This window comes from Chrysemys picta, chromosome 3, assembly GCF_011386835.1.
Source record: "Chrysemys picta bellii isolate R12L10 chromosome 3, ASM1138683v2, whole genome shotgun sequence".
Classification (NCBI taxonomy): Eukaryota; Metazoa; Chordata; order Testudines; family Emydidae; genus Chrysemys; species Chrysemys picta.
The window spans coordinates 1,866,960-1,887,958 of record NC_088793.1 but is presented as its reverse complement, the minus strand read 5'-3'; the positions used below and the strand labels follow the sequence as shown (position 1 = coordinate 1,887,958).

The window sequence follows — 20,999 nt, the reverse complement described above, 5'->3', positions numbered from 1 at the left end:
CCTTCATCAGCCCACTATGATAGTGAACGCAATGTAACCAGTGACAAACTCCTGTTGGATTCAATGTGTCCTGCTGACTGAGGGTAGCTGTGTGAGACCAGCCACACACTAACTATGCTGCTTCCAGAGGTGCGTGCGCTGATCCAATCGCCCAACGTCACCAATGTGTTTCCTACCTACCACCCCAGGTCTAAAACGGTGCCAGCTGCTCCAGGGCAGGCAGAAGGGTTTGAGACATGTAATCAGGGCTAGTACAGGAACATGGTGGCCACCAAGGCCAAACTTTTCAGAAGTAGCCACTGACCTTGGTGCCCATCTCAACACCCCCCAGGAAGGATTTTTCAGACGTGTTGAGCACTTACAACCACCACCCCTGGACAGCGAGGTGGGGATGGATTCATCCAGTTCTCTGGAGGCGCTGCTGTTGCCCACAGATCCCAGCGAAGAAACCGGGAACAGGCTGTATAATGCTCTGTAGAGGCTTTTCTGGAAGCTTGGTTTTTATAGTGGTTTTCTGGTGTGCAGTTTTCCATAGAGATACAGACTAGTTTTAGACAGAAGCTTTCAGTTGCTACCAAAATCTTAGAGGGAGGTATAGCTCAGTGGTTTGAGCATTGGCCTGCTAAACCCAGGGTTATGAGTTCAATCCTTGAGGGGGCCATCTAGGGATCTGGGGCAAAAATCTGTCTGGGGATTGGTCCTGCTTTGAGCAGCGGGTTGGACTAGATACCTCCTGAGATCCCTTCCAACCCTGATATTCTATAAGTTGAAGTGGTGGCCTGGAAGCAGAGTTGTATTTGTTTGTTACACCAAGGATGGGGTCCCTACTTTGGTTGAAAGTTCTAGGAAACTTAACAGGAGGGAAAAATCTCAACCTTTAAGTTGTCAGAATGGAGATGTTCTTTTGTAATCTTAACTTCAGTGGCCATGTACTGACCAAAATATCACTTTAAAAAGGTACATTTTCATTCTCACACAGGAATCACGCTTGGCTTTTTTTAAGCTAATATACAACTCCCTAACAAGCCAGGGTTTGAAAGAAAAAGGACATTAGCGTTACGCACAGTCTGGAGGCAGCAGGTTAGTGGATTGAACATGGCGCTTGGAAGCAGGAATCTTTATCCTCTGAACAGAAGAGCAGCCATCTAGTCTTCAGACAGTGGCTGTTGCCAGATGCTTCAGCAGGAATGAACAGATCAGGGCAATTATCAAGCAATCCAGCCCGTTGTCCAGTCCTCATGTCTGGCAGTCAGAGGCTTACGGACACCCGGAGCATGGGATTGTGTCCCTGACCATCTTGGCTAATAGCTGGGGCCCTACCAAAATCATGGCTATGAAATACATCATGAACCGTGAAATCTGGTATCCTCCCTGTGAAATCTGGTCTTGTGTGTGCTTTTACCCTATACTATACAGATTTCACGGAGGAAAACCAGCGTTTCTCCAAATGGGCATGCTGACCCAAAGGGGACTTGCAGGGGGGTTGCAAGGTTATTTTAAGGGGGTTGTGGTATTGCCACCCTTACTTCTGCGCTGCCTTCAGAGCTGGGCAGCTGGAGAGTGGCAGCTGCTGACTGAGGGCCCAGCTCTGCAGGTAGCCGCACAGAAGTAAAGGTGGCAATACCGTACCTGCCATCCTTCCTTCTGCGCTGCTGCTGGCGGCGACGCTGCCTTCAGAGCTGGCTACCGGCCAGCAGTCGCCGCTCTCCAGCGGCTCAGCTCCGAAGGCAGCAGCAGCAGCACAGATGTAAGGGTAGCAGTACTGCAACGCCCCCCCACAATAATCTTGCAACCCCCTGCACAACTCCGTTTTGGGTCAGGGCCCTACAATTACCACAGCGTGAAATTTCAGATTTAAATAGCTGAAATTGTGAAATTTACGATTTTTAAAATCCTATGACTGAAATTGACCAAAACAGACTGTGAATTTAATAGCCATTGATGGATCTATCTTCTCTACTCTAATCTCAGCTCAACCATTGGGCAAGTCACACAACCTCTCTGCTACCTTCCCCTCTGTAAAGCAAGGCTATGTACATACCTACCATCTCACTGGGGAAGACGGGTGAAGGGACTAATGTCTGTTCACTGCTTTGGAAATGGAAACAACACGACAGCAGTGGTTATAAAGAACCACCAGATGTTGAGTGAATTCCCTGTGCTGTAGTCTGTGTTTTCCGTAGTTGCTACAGTGATGATCTGAATTTAAGTGCAAATCGCTTCTTTTCCATACACTAATTAGAGGTAAGTGCAACCCTCCCACAGGAACATCGTTTAAGTTTAGCTAATTCAGTTCTGTGGCCTATTTGACTAATGCAGTCATGTAATCAGGCTGTCACCTTCGTGCCCACTGGAAGCGACGCTTAGCACTTTAACATCTGCCTAAGACAGAGGCACCTTATATGAGAGCTGCAGACCGCAACACTAATTAAAGTGTGTTAATTAGTTAACTGATTTCCTATTGGTTTTCCATAAAGCATCATTACACGGGCAATTTATCCAGCAAGAGGAAGTGGAGGCGGAAGCTCATTTGCAAGTTTGAATGAACAATCTGCATTTCAGATGAGCTGTTACTGTGATAAGTATAACAGAATGGAGGAGAGGAATTACTCTTGGTACAGACGGCTCATTCAGTTCAGGCCTCGAGGGGAACTCCCCACGCCATGTCCCCAGATCCGCCACAGGCTGAGCTGGGGAGCCCGCTCCCACTGACGGGGTAACATCCTTGTCACCTGACCCAACATAATGGGAATACCTCCATTGCTCGGACAGGACTGTGAGCCCCCAGGAGGCAAGGGAACCAGCTGAAACCATTTGAGCCAGTTAGATTTAAGCAGCTCATCACTTTGGTCCTTAGACCATGGTCAATACATGCCCTCAGAGCGTGCGCTCTCCTGCAATTCAGCAAGGGCTCCTTTCTCCCACAGTCCCCACTGCCCCCAGTCCCTCTGAAGGACAGGTCCATCAATTAGCCAAGATGGTCAGGGACGCAACCTCATGCTCCAGGTGTCCCTAAGCCTCTGACTGCCCGAAGCTGGGACTGACAACAGGGGATGGGTCACTCGATTGCCCTGTTCTGTTCATTCCCTCTGGGGCACCCGGCATTGGCCACTGTCAGTAGACAGGATACTGGGCTAGATGGACCTTTGGTCTGACCCGGTCTGGCGCTTTTTATTTTATGTTCTTAAATGGCCCTTTAGTACCTGGTATTTTCTCCCTGTGAAGGTACTTACACACTAAGCAAGGCACCGCAGTCTTTGATAAGCTAAATGGATTGACTCTAAGTCATGTTAAGATATTTTTTCCCCACCCTCAAATCAGTTTTGTGGCTCTTTTTGACCCCCTCTCCGATTTTCCAACATAGGTTTTCAAGTGTTGACACCAGAACTGGAGGCAGCATTCCAGTACCTGTCTCACCAATGCACAAAAAGTCAGCTCCCCACTACTCCCTCCCCAGTATCCACAGGTTGGTGAAAAATGGTAACACAAAGCACTGCTCTTGGGAGCTCACGTTGCGCCGTTCCATGTTCCAAACATGTAACGAGCAGTCCCACCTCTCCATGACTGCCCGTCTCCAACAGCACACCACAATTGGAACCCACATCCCACTGGCATTCACAGCTCTGTCCCAAGCCGCTACGTTTGAACTGCGGGCGGGACTCTGGTACTCACCTTTTCCGGCCTTTTGCTAGCAGCAGCAATTTGGCTGATTGGGAGAGCAGACGTGTTACTGGCAAAGATACAGTGAGGCGGGACCACCTAGGGAAACAAGAACCGGCACCATAAACAGGGTGTACAAGCACCACAAGCGACACTTTGCGGCAGGTAGTTTGGACTCAAGGCTTCAGCAGTCCTTTCAGGACTCCTAGTACCACTGTGCATTTCTAGCACCCTTCCCCAAAGGATCTGAAAGCTCTTTAAGAAGACAGTGAATGGAGCCTCACAACACCCCATTAGGTAGGATAGTTTTACAGATATGGAAACTGAAGCCAGAGATGTTCAGCAACCCCGAGTCAGTGGCAAAGCCAGATCTCACTTCCAGCTCTGAGCTGGGACTGCCAACACCAGATTTCCTCCTCCAAATGCATTGCTCCTGCAATTCGACAAAACTATTCCAGTCCTGGGCCCGCAGGGTCTGCCAACACACCCCAATCAGGTGATCAGCTGCCACTGCAATGGGCACCATGCCGGAACAGAGACCGTTTCCTTTAACACAAATAGAGTAATTTGCTGAAGCCCACTAGTCTGGTGGCAATGGACATCAAGCGGGGAAGCAGCAAGTTTGTATGAGGCAGTAAACAAGGGATTAAGGAGTGATGGGGTAGTTGAGACGTCCCATTTGCACTTCAAACCCCTAAGACAGACTTTTCAGCAAGTCCCAGAAGGAGGTGGCAAGCCAGACAACAGCAGGCACAATCCTGCCAAGAGAACTGGCGAGACAGAACAGGGAGACCGGTCTGCAGCCCTCCCCTGCACTGAAGTTAGATAGCGAAGAGTAACCTCCTCCAGGCATCATACAGGGATATGGAGAGGGTGGAGCAGGCTCTGCCGTACACGTACCACAGGCTGGTTGGAAGCTGTTTGGAGACGGGAAAACTCACCGCTTCCACCTCCTTCAGCACTTTGTGTTTGATGCTGAGGTCCTCAAACACAGCTTCGATCACCATGTCGGCCTTGTCAAAGCCCTTGTAATCCAGCTGCCCAGTCATATTACTGAGAAGCGTGTCCCTCTCAAAAGAGGTCAGGTTCTTCTTCTTCACTTTGTCATTCAGCCTGGAGAGGAGGAGGAGCTTGGTCAGAGCAGGGCCAGCGGAGCGAGTACAAGCACTAGCAATGCACAGCGTACCCTGGGGGTCAATCCCTCCCTCCCAGCCAGCAGGGGGGGCCGTTTACACCTCCATCAAATCCAGCCAAGGATCATTGGCCCATCTATTGGCTGTCGGAGGGATGCTCCTCTGGCAACCTGGAGGGCTGGCAAGTGCCCCCCGGTGCTTGGGGGGCAAACCTAATGCTTGTGTCATTCTAATGCTGGGGAGGGCAAGCATCAGGTCTGTAGCCTCCGGGAGCACATGGGAAGAGGAGGAGGAACCAGAAACAAGGCTTTATAGCTCCCCCACTCCTTAACACGCTGGCACTGGGCAGCCCAGATTTGCTCCAGGGAACAGCTGAGCTACACAAAGCAAAACCTGCCCTGGCAGCAGTGGGAGGGGGCTCTGGGGGCAGTGACTCAGAACGAGTACCTGCGAACTAACTCCCTCCAGCAGGCAACAGGCCTGCGGGTCCCAGGGAATCCTGAGGGGGACAAGGCCATACTCCTCCCCTGCAAGTAGAGACACATGGCGCAGCCCATATTTGGCAAAGTGCCCTTTAGGGGTAGGTGAGTCTCACCCATTGTTCTCACTACCCCCACCAGGGTCCTGCTACAGGCCAGGCACAAGGAACACGCCTGGGGAAGCAGGAATGCCAAGGCATGATCAGGGCAGCATGTGGGATGCTCATGCCAAGCCAGCCTTTTAACTCCTTTGCTCAATCACCTCTCCCCCCCCGGAACTAGCAGTGTTCTTGTCCCGCATGGGGTCGTTGTAGGAGCAAACACCCCACTCTGCCATGGGGATGGGAGAGGCCCCTTCACACGCAGCAGGCTTCCAGGGAGTGGATGTGCCAATCATCCCGACTCCGTTTGCAAAGACAGCAGTACTTGGCCTAAAGGAGGCACCATCCAACCCAGCCCTGCTTGTTTGCAGCTCACGTACCCTTTGAAGACCTGCTGCTGTCCCTTGCCTAGACCCTGCAGCGTCGTATCCTTCAGAATGGTCGTCAGCCCCTTATCCACAGACACCTGGGCAATCCCAGCTCCCATCAGCCCTGCTCCCAGCACAGCCAGGGTCCTGCAGCGAAAGGGGAGGACACATTAGCGGTCTGCTTTCATTTGTGAGATGCATGACAAAACAAAACCCCCAGAGGTAAATCCTACGCTTGAGTATTGCCTGACCGGGGAGCACGCATAATGCGAGCATCTGCCGACTGCTGATGGGGTTTCTCGTCAGAAGCCGTCCCAGGTGCAGGGAACGAGCATTGCTCTGCTATTCTACACCAGGGAGAATTACCTGCCATCTTGATTTTCTCTCCCTAGGCAAAGACACCCTCAAAAACCTCACTGCAGAGTAACAGGAGGAAGGCTCGCAGGGACTGCTCTGAGGGCTGCTGTCCATTTAGCTTCCTCTGTGTGTCTGGAAGGCCCTTTGGCATTCAGATCGCCTAAGCCCTGAATGCCAGACTGCCGCACATTCTTTAGCGGATGCCACAGCCAGTCATGTCCTCACTGTAACTACTGCCCGATACATGCCCTAAGCGAAGACCCCTCGGAATCCACACAACAATCCAGAATCAGAGAGAGAGGGGCCCTTAAAAGGGACTTCTGCCTCAGGGCTGCAGCTCCTGCAGTTACGTTGCCAGCTGAGTTGAGGGTTGCACAGCAAGGGATCTTATATTCACCCTTGGGGGCAGAGGTGTCCCACACGATTATATAATACCAGTCACGGTGCCGAACACTCCTAGGCAGAACACACTCATTTCTAGCCACCATTAATGACTGCTTCTTGGAGCAGCTGGTCCTGGAACCCCAAGGGGAGAGGCAAGTCTTGATTTAGTTCTAAGTGGAGCACAGGATCTGACCCAAGGGGTGAATATAGCTGGCCCCCTTGATAATAGCGACCATAATGTAATTAAATTTCACACCCTGGGTGGGGGTGGGAGAAAAGAAATTCCAAAGGAACTCTCCACAATAGCAATTAACTTCAAAAAGGGAAAAGGGGGGGAGGGACACGACACAAACAGAGGACCAAAAAAATGCCACCGTGGCTAAACAGAGCAGCTAGAGGCAAAAAGACTCCCTTTAACAATTGGAAGTCAAATCCTACTGAGGAAAATAAAAGGGAACAAACTCTGGCAAGTCAAGTGGAAAAGTATAATTAGGCAGGCCAAAAAACCATCCAAGACAAACGAACCCAAATATTGAAGTACCTCAGAAGCAGGAAGCCTGCCAAGCATCAACAGGGCCACTGGCTAATGAAAGTGCTCAAGGAAACGACCTGCAAACTGCAGGGGAGTGAGAGGCTGGCAGCCAAGGTACCAGCTCATGCCAAGGCCCCCAGGCCTCACTGAACACTGACAAGTGCATCCCGTTTGGTGGAGTCTGCGCGGGACTTTTAAATCCTGCTTCCGCTATTATGGTAGCGGATCCCATGGGATCCCAGTCCTGCTGCAGGACTCTACACGAGTCCCAAGCGGGGCTCTATAGTCTGGCTCACTTGCGTTAGTATTGTTAAAAATAGAGATTAGAGTTATAAGGATGGGCTTAGACTTCATGGAATGTTAATACACGCATTGTACATGTCATATAAAAATGTTTGTCAAGACTGTCGATTCCCCCCAGTCAGGGGAGAAGCATTACCAAGCAGTTTACTACAAGAGGTGTTATCCTCTCCCCGCACAAAAAAAGGTCTACAGACACTAGACAAGCCATTGTGGACAGAGAACTTTGTTGATTGCTTCTCCCACACCACTGAGGAGGTAAACAGCATAAGCCCACATCCCATCTTGAACACTGGGGTGGGGGGGGAGGGAAGAAGAGGGAATAAAAATGTCTGTTAAGGAGAAATTGGTCACTTTAAGCTGTCTGGACTCTGAAGGGCAAAGATTCTTAAACATAAGTAAGCGATCCCCAACCTGCTTGGCTTGGGTTAGCCCTAAAGGACATAAAAACTTGCATATTGTAGAAGAAGCTTCTACCCTTTTGAACTTAAGATTGTACCTCATTTGTGTATGTTCACTTGCGTTAACCTTGTAAATAACTCATTTCTTTTTCCTAGTTAATAAACCTTTAGTTTGTTACTAGATTGGCTGCAAGCGTTGTCTTTGGTCTGAGATCATAGTACAAGTGACCTGGGGTAAGTGACTGGTCCTTCGGGCCTGGGAGTAACCTGTGAATATTGCTGTGATTTCTGGTGTAAGGGACCATCTCTCACCAAGTCAAGCTTGCCTGGGTGGCAAGACAGACTGGAATACCCAAGGGGACTGTCTACGGCTCACTATAAGGCCGTTCTAGTGTCTGAGACGTTCACACTTGTTACTCAGTTGGTGAAATTTAAGTATACAACGCAATCAGTTTGGGATCCATGCCGTTTCTTGAGTCTGCCCTGAGGCTGGCACTCATGGTCGTAAGCCACTCCAGACAGCATGACAGACTGCATCACCCCAAGGATCTTGCTCAATCCCAGAGTCTAGGGCAGGGGGTCAGCCTAAAGTTGACCCAATAGGCAGCCGGAGGCACACGTTAAACAAGAGCAAGTTACAAGAATCTGTGTGCGAATTTCATGATCTTTGTCAGAGTCAATGCAATTCAAGCAGCAGACAATCCCTGGGAAGACAAAGTCCCTAGTAGGAACGCTGGTTAACCTCAGGGCGGATCCTAGCCTGAACACATTTCTATCTGACAGCAGTAACCCAGCCAAGGCTCACCTAGAAAAACGTATCATCAAGTGGGGAGACTCTACGTGCTGGTGAGAAGTCAGACCTTCCAGAGGACACTGGAACTGCCTTTTTGCCACACGGCTGAATAGAACTGGCCTGCATGTCGGACCCTACCGGCTAGAGGCGTATGGCTAGGTCTAAGATTCTCTTTACTGCTCTGACTACTATCTTTTAACCAGTCTGTGTTTAACTTACTTGACCTCGTGTTTTGGTGCCCCAAACTTGTTCTTCTTGCATTGCACCTGCCCATGGTAGAGGCCCGTCAACGCCTTGGATTCTGCAGTCATTGCAAGTTCACCGAATTTCTGAATGAAGTGGGAAAGGAAGTCAGACGTTTTGGCCTCTGGATTCAACAGTTCCAGCATTTTTAGCAAGTACAACAGGACAAAAGAATATGCCAGCATTCCAGAACAGGGCAGACGTTCTAGAGCTGTGCAAGCAGGTGGAGTATTGCCACCCATAGTGAAAGTACAGAATAGCCAAACCTCCAGAGGAAGAAAGGAACAAGGGATTTCCTTTCTTGGGGTGGGGGATCTCTCAGTGGTTGGAGCATTGGCCTGCTAAACCCAGGGTTGTGAGTTCAATCCTTGAGGGGGCCATTTAGGGAACTGGGGTAAAAATCTGTCTGGGGATTGGTCCTACTTTGAGCAGGGGGTTGGACTAGATACCTCCTGAGGTCCCTTCCAACCCTGAGATTCTATGATTTCTGTGACCTCCTGAGAGCCACAGAACACTGCGCCTCTGTGGTGACCCATCAAGTTCCAGTGGCCTCCTCCCACTCGGGGCTGCTGAAAGAACAAGCAGAAGACTGCTCTTTCAGTGATAGGATTTCCTGTAGTTAGCATTATCTATGGCTTCTGAAGAGCATGTGCTTCCTCCACCCCTGGGCACAACATTCACAGATTAGAAGATCAGTGGCTCCTTCTGGCTATATAATCTGGCCTTCTACTTCTCTCGTTCTCCTCTTTTGTCTGACAGTGCCTCCTTTGTGACGAATGAGGGTGCCTGCTGGGGACTTGATTTCAGTCTGTTTCCTGTCCTGCTTTATTCCACCACCCCTTGTCTTGAGTTGTTGCTTTCTGCTCATTTTGTGGTTCTTCCTCCATTCCCTGCACGCTACTCACAGCCGGGACATCCACTTGTGGCTCATGTACGCTCTGGCTGTGTAGCGGAGTGCCAGGAGAGCAGGCCACTGGCTGCTGCCTGAGCGACTCCTGTGGCCAGCTGCATTCGGAGATGCACTGCCACTGGGGGAGGGTATACGCTCATCGAAGGGCAGGCTTAGGATCATACACCTTCCTGCTCCCTGTGGTTCCCGGAGTAACTGGAGGATCATCCTGGGAAACACCACACTAAGGATCCTACTCTCAAAGGCTTTATGCACTTGAAGCAACAATTTACATCCCTTTGCAAACCAGTTTCTACTCTCATCTAGCAGCCGGTGTCTGCTCTCAAGTCAGTGGTTTGGAGAAGCTGGAGAGCCACCTCCCCAGGCCTTGGTCAGAATAACCTCTCAAGCGTTGCCCTTTAACGAAACAAGGAAGCAGGAGGACAAGAAATGTCAGTCTGGTTAAACAGCAAAGCTCCTGGTGTTACTCCAGCTGGAATCCAACTCCAGGGAAATCAACACCACAGTCCACACTACGGGAGGCAATGTGTAAAATTCACTGTGAAGGGCAAAAAGCCAGAGACAAAGCAAAACAAAGAATCTTTAAGCATATTAGAAACAGGAAGCCAGTAAGAGAATCTGCAAGTCTACCTATTCCTAGGGGGCAAAGAGGAGTAATCAAATATAAAGCTATTGCTGATAAGCGGGGTGATTTTCTCACACCACTCTTCAAAGGATGTTGGGGCAATCTACCCTGGACTGCTCTGTTAGGTAAGGAGCTATCAGATCAAAGCACAAGAAGAGTTTGTCCCAGCACCACCTCACAGTTAGGAGGGCTGCGTCACCAGGAACAGACAGGATACACCCCAGGAGTCCTGCAGGGACAAAAACCTTCCAAAAACAGCTACCGTGTCAGGACTGGAGGGTCAAAAAAGGTACAGGGGATCCTGTGAGTTAGGATGTGAGCCCTACTTCAGTACCAGGTATCCAGGTTGAAGTGATTACAAAAAGAACACCCCCAGTTTAACAGCATATGGGACTAGCCAGCACGACTTCGACAAAGGAAACCCGGGCCTCACTAATCTAGTAAGATTTGTTGAGCATGTGCACAAAACAGAACTGAATAATTTGGACTTTCCTTAATAGCCTCAGGAGGGACGCTATCAAAGTCTCTTTGAAACCAAATGGCCATGGGAAGGTGCATGGTAAAGTTCTGATGCCGATCGAAAACTGGCTGAGACAGAGAGTAAATGTGGCCAGTTCCCAGTATGGCAAAAGGTTAACAATGGGATGCCCCTAGTACACCTGTACTAGGGCAGATGTTAAATATTCATGACCTGGAAAACGGGATGAACAGTGAGGTGGAAAAATGTGCAGATGACACATTAAGTAGGTTAGTCAAGACTAAAGAATGAGGGACGTACCCAGCCTAGGTGAACGGACAACATGGCAGAGGAAATTCAGCAATGGCAAGATACAAGGTCACGGGTGTTGGAAGGAATAATTTGAATTGCTCATTCACGTCACTGAGTTCTAAATTACCTGGAACTAGTCAGGAAAAAGACCTGGGCATCACTGTGGACAACTCTAGAAAAACCACCTGCCCAGTGCAAAGCAGCGATCAAAAAAGGAAACAAACCGTGTTAGGACGTAGAAGGAAAGGAACAGAAAATAACGAAATTATAAAGCCATTATATAAGTGAGCGCTAAACCATTGCCCAGAACCCTGTGCTTCGTTCAGGTTAGCCTGTAACAAAACCCAGGAACAGAAAAAGAGGGATCTGAGACAGGTGGGGAAAGATTTCCACATAAGACTAGGATTAGAATGGTTTAGACATGCCAGAGGAACACAAAACAACAAACAGTGCTGAGGAGATACGGTAAATCAGCACGGCACGCATCTCATACAACAAGGATTAGGGGACAGTCAGTGAAAGGACAATGTTAAAAGATCAAAGAAAATACTTCACATGATACACAAACCACCTGTGGAACCCACTGCCACGTGGCAGAGGCCAAAAGCATCCCAAGGTACTGAATAGGATTAGACATTTGTATTAGCTAAGACAGCCTAAGGGAGGTTTATCCCTTCTGCCACAAGGCAGGAACCAACCACTGACGGGGACTAGGAAGAAGCTTCGTTATGGGCAAGTTATTCTATAAATGCCCACTAGGGGGTTTCTTGCAATCGTCCTTGAGGCATCTGGTACTGGCCACTGTCAGACAGATACTGGACAAGACAGATCACTGCCCTGATCTGGTATGGCAGTTCCTGTGTTTCATGCCCCCACTTCTGTCTCTGGCTGTGATCTCACTATGAACACTTGCCTACTCTACTAGAAGACCACAGCCATTATGACCCAGGAATAGGGGGCACCTTAGCCAGACTTGTGAATATTTGACTACATTATCTCATTGGTTTAAAATGTGAACCTGTGTGCGGAGATGGAAGATACAGCCCCAATTCCACCCAGAGCAGCAGCATAGGGTCACAGGAGGAGTGCCCAACACTACCCCGTCCGGGGCTGTCCCTTGAAGAGCATTCCCTTGTGCAAGGCTGAAAGCAAGTTTGAGGTAAATATGCAGCTTAAGAATAGAACAAGAGTTCCACAGTATGTTTACCTGGGATTCAGAGAGGTAGCCGGCTTCACTCCCCTGCTCCAGGCCAGTCTTCACAACCTACATGCAGAAGAGAGGCAGTGAAAATGGGCCATGTCATACATTATGTTCTCTTTTTGCGGACAATGTACTTAGCGCCAGGAAGGGCTCTTCCTGGCCAGTTCCATTCATGAGATTCTCTTTGAACTCCTGCGGGTCTGTTCCATGTTGTTCTAAGCGAGCTCACAGCAACATAGTCATAGAGCAGATATCAATGGTGGGGGCATTCAAGTTGCCATCAGTTTAATTGGTGCACAGAGCTCCTAGAATCTGGAATTACTTCAGTAGGGTTGTGTACAAACACAGGGGACAGGCTAACCGGTACTCATGAACCAGCAGGAGCAGCTTACAGCGGCTCCCAGAAAGAGGTCTCGGCTATAAAAAGTTTTAAAATAAGAGGACACTGATGGCAAAGTTTTCAGCTGCACCTAAGTGACTTAGGAGCATAAATTTAATTGGTCCTATGGGCTCTAGATGCCTAAATCACTTAGGCATTTGAGATTTTCACCTTGTGTGCTTGGTCTTGTACAAACATACTAGGACTTATAATCACGTTATCTAGCTAGAGATGGGGTGAGAATGGTGCAAGGGCTGCAATTGAAAGTTTCACAGAGGAAGTGTATTCACTCTTATCTAACTTCCTTCCCTTTACTGTGGTTCTGGTGTTCCCCACCACCAGACTACTGGCACACTTGTATTTGAACGGGGATGTGTTTCCTTTTGGAAACACTTGTGAATTCTACTGAATCTGATGCACAAGCCGCTCGTGCCACTAAATGGACAGACATTTGATTGGTCCCTTAGCCGAATCCTCACAGCTATTTATGGCCTGATTAAGCGCAAGGGGAAGACAATCTCCCTCTGCGTAGGGCAATTATTTGTATTATCCTAGCCCCCAGGAGCCCCAGTCATTAACTAGGACCCTGTTGTGCAAGGTGCTGTACAAATGATCCCTGCCTCCAGAGCGCTCACTGATCTCACCCAGATGCACCCTTCGTGTCATGTGACTCAGGGTGGGGGTTACCTCAATGATTTTCAGAGGAGCGGGGTAGAGTCCTTTTGTCTGCTTCTGCACCCTTTTCTCCACCGTTTTGTAGATCTGCTGCCTCACAAAGGGAACAGCCAGGGCATAGTCTGTCAGTTCTGCAGGAGGACACAAGGTAACACTTCAGGGATCTGTCGTCTGCCCAAGTCCAACCCTGACATGGACACTAGCTAGTCAGCTACAGTGACCGGTGCGGATGCTGCAGCTCTGACTCACTAGCTTTCTATGGCAGGAGAAGAGAGGTGCTCATCTTAAAAACCCCATGATTAGATACGGCAAGCAGAGATCTGATTAGAGGGCAGGCCACTTAGACAGCTGAACCTTCTTACCATCCACTCCAGGGTGATAAATCCCATGGAGAGCCAAAGGCTGCTCCTATGGCAATCAATGGCAAGAACGCCAACTGACTTCAGTGGAGCAGGACTTCACAGCGAGATTTAGCGGCTTCCTCGAATAAGGATTATAACCATTACCCACTTGTGGAAGTGCTTTTCTAAGGGGATCAAAGCCACATTCAGTGCACAAGTTCAGACGCAAAGTGTGGCACTTCCACTGGCTAGCCAGTGTATACTGTGGGCAGCTACTGCAGAAGTTCAGCCAATGCACCTTGGTTCCCACTCCCTACTCCCCCTGTCATGGGCCCTGCCACACAGCTCTGCCAATGCACCTTGGTCCCCACTCCCTACTCCCCGTCATGGGCCCTGCCACACAGCTCTGCCAATGCACCTTGGTTCTGATGTGCAGCACGCTTTGCTCCTGATGGGAGACCAGCAATCCTGCCAGTTCACGGGGCTGTCGCACTATGGCTACTGCTCTCTAAAACTAGGCCAATTTAGTTCATGAAGATTCTGAAATCATGTCTCTAGAGGCAGAATTGAATTAACCCACTAAGAAGCCTTTAAGTTAAGCTTTGTTGCCTGCATCCCATACACTTACTCTGGACCAGCCCTTTTTCCCTTTTGTGGGACACGGTCTTATTGGCTAGTCCTCTGGCAAAGCCAATCGCTACCTCCTCCAGGTACTCAATGGTTCGTTCTTCTGGACTTTTGGTGCCTGGTCCTGGGAACACAGAAGGGATGGGTCAGAGAGGGGGAACGCAGCCTGCAGGATTACAGGATGGGGAGGTATTTTGTTAGAACCAGCTCTCTCTGTAAAGACCAGACCAAAGCGGACGTACCTCTGCTGATCTCTACAGCTCGACCCCAGCCCACAGAACTGCTTTACCAGACACAGAAATCAAGTACCAAAGAGTTGAGTGAACAGCTTTTAAGGAAAGCATAAAGCTGTAAGTTAGCTTCAATATTATGGCATTTTCTGAGTAACGCCAGTGCAGGTGGGCTAACAACCTTACAGGACTAGGCAGTGGGTATATTATCCATTGTTGGATGCAGTGTTGTAGCCAGACTGGTCCCAGGATATTGGAGACACGAGGTGGGCGAGGCAATCTATTTTGATGGACTTTGAAGCTCCACCGAGCTCTTCTTCAGGTCTGGGAAAGATAGCCAGAGTGTCACAGCTAAATACGAGGTGGAACAGACTATTCAGCATAAGTAGTTAACACATTGTACCATGGATGTCATCTCCCTAGACACCAACATCCCTCACAGCGACACCATCGTCGCCTGCCTGAAATAGCTACAAGACCATGGACAACACTCAGATCTGCACCCCAAACGTTTTCAACTCATCCATTTCAGCCTCAACAACAAAACACTTTGTCCAAAGCCTGGGAACAGCCCTGGGTACCAGGATGGCTCCCCAATACGTCCACCGCCGCATGGGCCAGCTTGAGGAAGAATTTCCGGGGAAAAAAATGCATCACAAAACTGATACTGTACCTGAGATGATATCAGTGTATTTTCATCTGGACAGATTACCTAGCCTCCCTTGGGGATTTCCATCACTTCACCACCCATCCGTCCAACTTTCTAGAACACACTCACACCGGCATCAACTTCCTAGACACCACGTTCAGCTTCAGCAATGGAACCCTACAGACAACTATACACACGTATCAGAGGGGTAGCCGTGTTAGTCTGAATCTGTAAAAAGCAACAGAGGGGCCTGTGGCACCTTTAAGACTAACAGAAGTATTGGGAGCATAAGTTTTCGTGGGTAAGAACCTCACATTCCTGATATCCGGATGGCAATATACAAAAACCTGTAGGAGAACACTTCAACCTCCCTGGCCACACAATAGCAGATGTCAAGGTAGCCATCTTACAGCAAAAAAACTTCAGGACCAGACTCCACAGAGAAACTGCTGAGCTCCAGTTCGTTTGCAAATTTGACACCATCAGCTCAGGATTAAACAAAGACTGTGAATGGCTATCCAACTACAGAAGCAGTTTCTCCTCCCTGGGTGTTCACACCTCAACTGCTAGCAGAGCACCTCACCCTCCCTGATTGAACTAATCTCGTTATCTCCAAACTGATTTATACCTGCCTCTGGAGATTTCCATTACTTGCGTCTGAAGAAGCGAGGTTCTTACCCACGAAAGCCTATGCTCCCAATACTTCTGTTAGTCTTAAAGGTGCCACAGGCCCCTCTGTTGCTTTTTACAGATTCAGACTAACACGGCTACCCCTCTGATACTTGAAACTATACACAAGAAACCCACGGATCACCAGACTTACCTTCACTGATCCTGTAGCCACCCCAGACATCTGTCATCTACAGCCAGGCACTGAGATACCACAGAATATGCACCAAGGAGGAAGTCTGGGATATGGACCTAAACAAGCTCAAAACCACCTTTAAACAAGGACACTCCATCCAAGAAGTAGACTCCATCATGGAATAGGCCACCCAGATACCCTGAGAGAACCTGCTTCAATATGGGGAAAAAAAAATTCTGACCACCTCTCCCCCTCCAACACTGGAACCCATACGGGGGATCATTAAATTATTACAACCCAGACTCCTGAAAGAAATCTATCCCAAACCCTCTCCTAAAAAGCCCGTAACCTCACCAAGCTCACCATCAGAAGCAAGCTCTCCACAAACCAGGGCACCCCAGCTCGAAGCAGCACAAGACTACTATAATAGGTGCCAAACTTGTAGGCATATCTGCACTGTTATAATGGTCAATACTCACACCCAACACAGCTTTCAGGATCCATGGGTCTTACACAGCCCTATCACAACATGTGATGTACCTCATGCAGTGCACTAAATGCCCAACAGCAGCTATGTGGGTGAAATCAGACAATCACTATGCTCTTGAATGAACTCACACAAAACGCAAAGACAAATACACCTCATCACCCAGGGGTGAACACTTTTTACAAAGTGATCGCTCCATATCTGACCACTCAGTCCTCATCCTCAAAGGAAACCTGCACAATACTTTCAAAAGATGAGCCTGGGAGTTTAAATTCAAAACTTTGCTAGACACTGAAAATCGTGGATTTAGGCCAGGTCTACACTACAGACCTACGTCGGTATAACTATATCGCTCGAGGTGTGAAAAATCCACACGCCTGAGCAACAATTATGTCCCATGTAGACAGCATGATGTCAATGTGACAGCTCTGCTTGTTGCCATAGCTATCATCTCTTGTGGAGGTGGATTTACTACACTGGCAGGAGAAACTCCCCCGTCAGTGTCGGAGCGTCTTCACTTAAGCACTACAGTGGCACAGCTTCATTGACGCCAATGCAGCATTTTTAGTGTAGACTTGCCCTTAAAGACACTGGATTTATGGCTTATTACATCAACCTGTAACCCACTGTTTATCCTATGACTGCAGGGGCATTAACAGTCCACTTCACCTTGAATAGTCCATTTCAATGGGGGTTAATTACTTATGCTGAACAATCTGTCCCATCCTCTTCTACCTGGCATTTAGGGCTTGTCCACACTTGAAAAGCTACAGCGGCCCTCCTGTAGCGCTTCAGCATGGACACTACCGACGCCAAGGGGAAGTTCTCCTGTTGGCATAGATAATCCACCTCCCCGAGAGGCAGTAGCTAGGTCGACGGAAGAATTCTTCTGTTGCTCTAGTGCTGTCAACACTGGGCATCAGGTTGGCTTAACTATGTTGCTCAGGGGTGTGCATTTTTCACACCTGAGTGACATAGATAAGCTGATGCAAGTTACCAGTGAAGACCAGCTCTGAAGAACTCTGTGTGGGCTCAGAGGCGTCTCTCTCTCTCTCACCAACAGAAGACATTACACCACCCACCTTGTCTCCGCACTTTCAAAATAAGCCAAGATGATTTGGAGATGCAGCAAGGAATATTTGCTCCTTTTTAAAGGGCAGCACTGGGCTGGGTAAGCGACCATACAGGGTTTACATCAAACTCATGTACACACTGGGGCACTCGTAAATGGCAATTCACTGACTTCGAAGAAAGCTGACCGTGTTAAGCCAGACAAGACCGTGAGATGCGAGATACAGAAGCAAAGGGCCTTAACCAGTGCACTTTTGGAAGACAGCATTTTCAGTTGACAGTTTAAGAGGCCTACACACTCCCTTCACCAGGTGTTGGTCCAGGGAAACAAGCACAATAATTGACTATTATGGCAGGATCAGCTGCCAGAACGTAATAGCGCACAATTGTTTCCATTCTAAGCCCCGTTTTCAGATGCTTAAAGCTTTCTTGAGTTTTCACCTTTCACGCTAAAGTTTCCCCTCTTCAATAAGCCCCCGGCCAATTAAAGTCCCTCAGTGCAGGAATAGCAGAGATCAACAGATTTAGCACTTTCCACTTCTAACTGAAAGTGAATTAGCAATTTTGAGTGCCCAAAGCTCTGGGGTTCTCTTGTCACTGAAGAAAGCAGATCACCTATCATTATGCAGAGCACAGATACTGCCCTGAAATCCAGGCCTTGGGATATCCATTACCTTTAACAAGAACGGCCAGACTGGGTCAGACCAAAGGCCCATCTAAGCCCAGTATCCTGTCTGCCGACAGTGGCCAATGCCAGGTGCCCCAGCGAGAATGAACAGAACAGGGAATCATCAAGTGATCCATCCCATTGTCCATTCCCAGCTTCTGGCAAACAGAGGCTAGGGACACCATTCCTGCCCATGCTGGCTAATAGACATCGATGGACCTATCCTCCACGAACTTATCTAGTTCTTTTTTGAACCCGGTTATAGTTGTGGCCTTCACAACATCCTCTGGCAAAGAGTTCCACAGGTTGACTGTGTGTTGTGTGAAGAAATACTTCCTTTTGTTTTCAACCTGCTGCCTATTAATTTCATTTGGTGATCTCCCCTAGTTCTTGTGTTACGAGGAGGAGTAAATAACACTTCCTTAGTTACTTTCTGCACACTAGTCATGATTTTATAGACTCATATGCCCCCTTTGCCATCTCTTTTCCAAGCTGAAAAGTGCCAATTTTATTAATCTCTCCTCATATGGAAGCTGTTCCATACCCCTAATCATTTTTGTTGCCCTTTTCTGAACATTTCCAATATATCTTTTTTTGAGATGGGACAACCACATCTGCATGCAGTATTCAAGATGCGGGCATACCATGGATTCATCACTTGATGTGCTCAATTAGTAAGACATGATCAGTGAAGAATGCAGGGTCTTATCCACCCTGAATTCTAACTGTGGCAAATTCGTTTAGCTTATGTAAAACATATGCTCCCCGCCCTGAATACACTGCACTGCAATTCCTGTTCCCTCCCCAAAAGCTGAGACTCCGAAAACCAGCACCCAGCCCAGATGATAAACTCTACATCCCATTAGATGAATGCCAGCATCAAGGACTTCTCTACCCATTTAATCAAATTGGAGGAATTAATCCAAAGGGCAACAGATTAGCCTCCTAAGTAGCTTTAAGACAATTCTCGCGTCTTAGCCACTGACCTAGTGGATCAACCAATTGGTCAACCAGCCCCATCCTCTTTGCTCTGTCAGCACGGATGTTCTTCCCAGTCAGCATCATGTCAAAGGCGGCAGGAAGTCCCACCTGGAAGGCAGACAGAGGGCATCAGACCTGGAGATAGCGATATGAAGGAAAGGGACTGCTCATCCTCTTCACTTACCATCTTTGGTAGCCTCTGAGTGCCCCCTGCACCCGGCAGTAGCCCCAGTAACACCTCGGGTGTGCCCAGCACTGTCTTCTTGTCCTTTGTAGCTACTCTGTATTGACAGGAGATGGCAACCTTGGATAGGAGACAAAAATATAGCCAATAGAATAGCTTGCACTTCCAGAACATCTCACGGGCGAAAATGCAAGAACCCATCAATACACACCAAGGATACCCTCATGAGCAGAACTGCCTGGGACTCCCTCATTGTCTCCTCCAGCTCTGGGGATGGACATTGGGTCCTATGTGGTCACACAGATCCCTGCTACACCCCAGTCAGGGTCCTTTAAACATCACCTGGTTCTTACTGGCTAATCTCATTAAGTGCAATCGGAGCATCATCTTATTTACAGATTAACCCTGTGGCTCTGAAGATGGCATTTACCCCCATGCGGATACCAAGCCCAGACCCTTCACTAGATCAGTGAGGTCTAGAGAGCACAGAGACAGGCCAAGGGATGCAACACACACGCCCGGAGATTTCATTCCTAGCAATAACAATCTTGCATTTAAGCAAAGCCTTTCATCCAGTGACACCACAAGAGCGCTGCAGTCTACAACCTTCAGGCTAACCACTTATTGCCTACCACCCTCCTAGACTAGATCCGCTCACCTTCCTATCCCCACTAGGGGGCATGCAGTAGCTATTTGACAGCGCGTAACACTAAACCATTCAGACTAGGATGGAACATGGTACCCATCTGAAATGACAAGGGAACTGTAGATCGGATGGGTACAATTACTCAAGGTGGGGTTTGGCCAGGAGACCCATTTTACACCCCCACTCGGACAAGGGCCTGTAAAGGAACACAAGTGGTCAGGATCTGAACTCTGTTTCTCATCTGAAAAACAGCAACTGCACTAACATGGCCTGTAGCACAGCGCTAAGGTATCGGTTCAACACCGGGACAAAGCGCCATCTGTCAAGTCACCAACGTCTCTTGTGGCAGCTCTGGTGGTTTCCCTGCAGGCCTCCCATCCAAATATTGGCCCGGTCCATCCCTGCATTTAGATTTCATTGTCTCACAAGCTAAGCAGGAGGACTACGCCAAGGACCTCAAATGCAACAAAACTAGGCCATTTACCATCAACAGAATTCAGCAGGTTTGCTGGCTGCCATGAGGCCTGAAATCCCATCTCTATCCTCTTAGGAATGCAGCTGAATTCTCCCAAATAGCCCAGAGACCTCTGCAGCCTCATGCCAGAATGACAACAGCATCTGCCCTGCAGCCCTGCAACTCCCTACAGTACCTCTAGTCCTCCTCCCAGGCAGGAACCACTGATGGCAGCAACTATGGGCTTTGGAGATTTTTCAAGTTTCTCAAACATCTTCTGTCCTTCCTGAGAAAGCTGCGTCACTTCCTGAGTGGTCTTGCAGGATTCGATCATACTGCAGCAGGGTAGAAAGACTGATCAGATTTGCATAGCAGTGCCGAGAAAGCATCAGTAAAGCAGGGAGTGCTTCAGGCACCGTTTCCTACTCCCCACAGCTTTATTAAGAGATATGCAGGATCAGTATAACCCCCTAGCCCTAGACTGCCACGCAATGCAGATCAAATCCAGGGGAGAAAGAGCTCACACAAAAGGCTTTGCAAACATGTG

General features: G+C 48.7%; 2 protein-coding genes across 3 annotated transcripts in view; one reads left to right on the top strand and one right to left on the bottom strand.

Annotated features, from left to right (window-relative positions):
• The window catches only part of HADHB (hydroxyacyl-CoA dehydrogenase trifunctional multienzyme complex subunit beta), a 249,494-nt gene that overhangs the window by 199,985 nt on the left and 28,510 nt on the right, over positions 1 to 20,999 (top strand). The gene's annotated exons all lie outside the window — the stretch shown is intronic.
• HADHA (hydroxyacyl-CoA dehydrogenase trifunctional multienzyme complex subunit alpha) overlaps positions 1 to 20,999 on the bottom strand; it is a 36,922-nt gene that overhangs the window by 7,676 nt on the left and 8,247 nt on the right. For both annotated transcript variants that reach the window (XM_005284117.4, XM_005284116.5), the window contains 10 exons: positions 20,649 to 20,787; positions 19,353 to 19,472; positions 19,174 to 19,276; positions 14,280 to 14,402; positions 13,323 to 13,441; positions 12,263 to 12,319; positions 8,728 to 8,837; positions 5,754 to 5,888; positions 4,602 to 4,773; positions 3,673 to 3,759 (listed from right to left, as the gene is read on the bottom strand). In XM_005284117.4, coding sequence (XP_005284174.2) covers positions 3,673 to 3,759; positions 4,602 to 4,773; positions 5,754 to 5,888; positions 8,728 to 8,837; positions 12,263 to 12,319; positions 13,323 to 13,441; positions 14,280 to 14,402; positions 19,174 to 19,276; positions 19,353 to 19,472; positions 20,649 to 20,787 — 1,165 coding nt within the window. The remainder of the gene's footprint in view (positions 1 to 3,672; positions 3,760 to 4,601; positions 4,774 to 5,753; positions 5,889 to 8,727; positions 8,838 to 12,262; positions 12,320 to 13,322; positions 13,442 to 14,279; positions 14,403 to 19,173; positions 19,277 to 19,352; positions 19,473 to 20,648; positions 20,788 to 20,999) is intronic.